Genomic DNA, 3,637 nt, shown 5'->3' on the forward strand with positions numbered 1-3,637 from the left:
AGTTTGACCCTCGAACTACCAGAATTTTCCGTTTTCCCTTTCCGCGCAAAAACACAAAAAAAAATACTGGCTCGCGCGGTTGGTTCTCTGTTTCCCCTTTTGTTCCCATTATATTTCCGAGTAATGGAGATTTATGGGGTAGTTACAGGCGGGGACTACCAACACTATCAAATGTCACCTTTCAAGTAAAGAAAAAAGCAACTTTTTAATGTAAAACAGCAGTCTCCAGAATCATTCAATCGTGTGACTTCTTTATAGGCACAACTGAACACTAAGAGAGGCACGGGTGTATAATAACTTTACTAAATTGAAGAAAAGCACCTCCGGCTCGCCCATATGCATGCACACACAACTTCAGTTTATGCAGGCATTGGATCAGGTAGCCAGATTTGTACGTAACAGATCACATAGGCACACCAAATATTGATGCACGGAGAAAATAGGGAATAACAATCCATATTTTGATCTGTTTTACTCGCTCCGTTTATTTTTATAAGTCGTTTCAGACAACATAGGCCTTATAAAAATGAACAAAGGGAGTACTGTATTTAGCAACCATCATACTAAATCTTTTATGAGAATCATCATAAAATAAATTACATTGGCCATAGGAATATTTAGAAAATGTTGTTACACTTTCCCACGAATCTGGTCATCCAATTGTTGCAGCGCGTGTCCAGGACGTGCCAAACGGGATTGAGGTAGTTTTCCCAGATGTCATCCACGTCGCCCAACAATACCCCGTTCTGGAGGTTGGCGATGCCTTGAGCCACCTGCTCGTCACTTGACAGGAATGGTTCGATGATCCCGGCGGCAACTAAGAGCTTGACATCCTCCACCGTGCCGGCCAGCTGCGACAGGAAGACACAGTAGGCCGTCACGGTCCGGTGTGGAATATGCTCCTCCTCCTCCAGCGCCATGAGGTTACGTAGGATCGTCAAAGTGTTGCCGTCGATCCGCAGGGGAGGGATCCACAGCGTACCTTCTTGATACCTCACGTCCAGGATGGAAGACTCCATGCCGTCCATGAAGTCCTTACGCTTGAACCGCAGGTTGCCGTAGCAGCTGTACTCCGTCGCACGGCGCCACCGACCTTTGATCCATGTCCTGTTCTTTACCATTATCTGCGGCATATTTAGCTGAAAGTGGGCGTGCACCAGGTGCAGTAAGTGGGACGTCGACGGAGGCACCCGCCGCAGCCGCAGCTCCTCGCTGATGAAGCGCTGTGCCTGCAGAAGCTCCTGGACACCAACTGCTAGTTCTTGGATGACTGTCAACTGGGTGATGCCTCCTGTGACGACGTCGTGGATCTTCTGAAGCACAAAGAAAGGTATCTGATTCTCAACGAGAAACACGGTGTCGCGCACCAACGCGCTCCGGGAGAGTCTGCGGCCTGCGCTCTCGGGATATCTATATCTGTACTGCGGGGCGTTGTTGTCCAGCTCAGATCGTGCACCATAATCCAAAAAGAGAGAGAGCAGATAGCAGCCATCGTGCAGCAGCATATTGGAGAACTGCATCGACGACAAACAGCGGTCGGGCGCATCGTCATAGCACCTCCTTGCTTTGTCCTCCAGATTCTGCAGCTCCACCATAAGCACGCCCGCTTGATCGAGAGACATAATATCGCGGACGGCTTGCTCCTTCATTTCGGTCCATTTAGAAAGACCTTTACCATGGTTGTAAAGACCAATCACCATGCCATGCGGCGTGAATGCGTCTTCATCCACGCGACGGAGCTGCGGACGGACCTTCGAGATCAGCACTGCCTCCACGTCGGCGGGCTCCACGGGACTCATCTCAGTTCCCCTGCTCCTGCTCGCCCCTGCCTCCACGTCGTCGGGCTCGGCTTTGCCAAATCTTTGGATCTCCTGTATCAGCATGGATCATGCCAGAGTTAATCACAAGACTTATAGTGTGCACCATTGGTTTTTACTCCCTTCGTTCACGAATATAAAGTTTTTTTAGAGATTTCAATATAAACTACATACAGATGTATATATAAATGTAGGTCAGCCCACGCGCCCCCATATCTGCCTTATATTTGGGCTGGATATGAGAGGTGTCGGTCGGCCTGGGCGTTTGAGGCGTCCGTTTGGATCGAAATTTCGTGACAGGATGGCCCGCCTGGATGTTTGAGGAGGGTTTGGGATGCCCGACTGTAGATGCTCTAAGGTGACGAGTCAATGGTGATGAGGCGGTCAAGTCGGTCGAAACCTCAAGCATACCCTAAAAGGCTAAAACTAGCAGGGTCTTAGGGAAAATTTGAACAATGATAAATTAAGGGCTGAAAAGTGAACTTCTTTTATTCTGTTTTAACATCTAGCTTGACTCGGTGAAAATATTCACTTGGCATTAGCTCTATGCAGTCATTGAAAAGCTAGAACCTAGAGTTTCTGCACTAGGTGCATATGCACCCGTGTGAACATTAAATTTCGAAAAAAATAGGAAACCATATTTTTTTAAAATGTTTTTTCTTAGAGAAACATTGTTGAGGAAAAGCCCAAAAACAATGTTCCCAAAAGGGCAATATTTGAAAGAACTTTGGAGCATTGATGTTTTTGTCCAGACCTTCAGAAATGTTTTTCCATCACGAAACTTTACATGTATACTATTTTCTAAAATATACTGTTCATCTCGGGTGCATATGCGCCCAAGAACAGAACAACTTCCTGGATCTTCTACTCTACCTATAGTCTATAGAAATATGAGATCTTCCATGCTATGTACTGACTTCATGTTCATAAAAAGTTATGATCATATACACTAAGATTGTCGGGGAACTAAGAATTGGCTATCTGGAGTCTCGCCTATTCCTATGTGGCCTTTACCTACTGGAATTTCAAACTCAAGCCAAGTCAACAAAAGTCCAAGCAATTGTTGATGATCAACAAGTCAAAAGGAGGGAGGAAAAATTACTCCAAAGAAAAAGGGACAAGGGGAGTACCTCTTTACTGCACGGTTTTTCAGAAACAACCTCCAAATGAATCTCATCAACATGGTGACCCGTCGAATGTTTATCAAGCATATCTTCAATATCATGTGTTGTATAGCCTTCATTTACTTTAATGCTTTGCACGATGAACACTGTGCATTGCTTATTACTATATTTGCATGCTTCTTCATGATCATGTGACTTAGCTATAGGTAATGAAATATCCACTCAATGTTTGGATTGTGGGTTCACAATGTCACTATTTGGCTCTATGGAGCATGGCAATAGGCTCGTCGTTTGAATCTTGTAGGCTATGAAGCCATCAGTATCATTGCTTAGCTCAACTGAACATAATAATAACTGCTTCTGCATGTTATACCCAAACTGCAGCTCCAGCGGCTCAACGCCAAGCATGTCATCCTCCCAGTGAGCCAGTAGATTTATCTGTGTGTACACGGGCCAGAAAATTTAATAAAGGCGCATTATCTTAAATTCTATACATTAAGCTTGTGTAATATAAGATTTAATTATACCTCGCCACCTGCCAATTCGTTATCATTCCCACTGTGATTATTCGTACTTACAATTTCAAGAAAATTTTCCGTTACTTCTAATATAGAGGGCCGTGCCGAGGGGTCAATTTTCTGGCAGAGTGACCCTATTTCGATGCATTTAGTTACTTGCTGGTGGTATTCTCGTGGT

The 3,637-nt window shown here is 45.0% G+C and overlaps 1 protein-coding gene across 1 annotated transcript; it reads right to left on the bottom strand.

Annotated features, from left to right (window-relative positions):
* Nucleotides 1–520: 520 nt before the first annotated feature.
* LOC123130827 (uncharacterized) lies at nt 521–3,375 on the bottom strand. Its single transcript, XM_044550627.1, has 2 exons — nt 2,948–3,375; nt 521–1,871 (listed from the first exon to the last, which is right to left on the bottom strand). The coding sequence occupies exons 1-2, from the start codon at nt 3,026–3,028 to the stop codon at nt 618–620; spliced, it is 1,335 nt and encodes a 444-aa protein (XP_044406562.1). The 5' UTR covers nt 3,029–3,375; the 3' UTR covers nt 521–617.
* Between the last annotated feature and the right edge of the window lie 262 nt (nt 3,376–3,637).

This window comes from Triticum aestivum, chromosome 6A (genome assembly GCF_018294505.1).
Source record: "Triticum aestivum cultivar Chinese Spring chromosome 6A, IWGSC CS RefSeq v2.1, whole genome shotgun sequence".
Lineage (NCBI taxonomy): Eukaryota > Viridiplantae > Streptophyta > Magnoliopsida > Poales > Poaceae > Triticum > Triticum aestivum.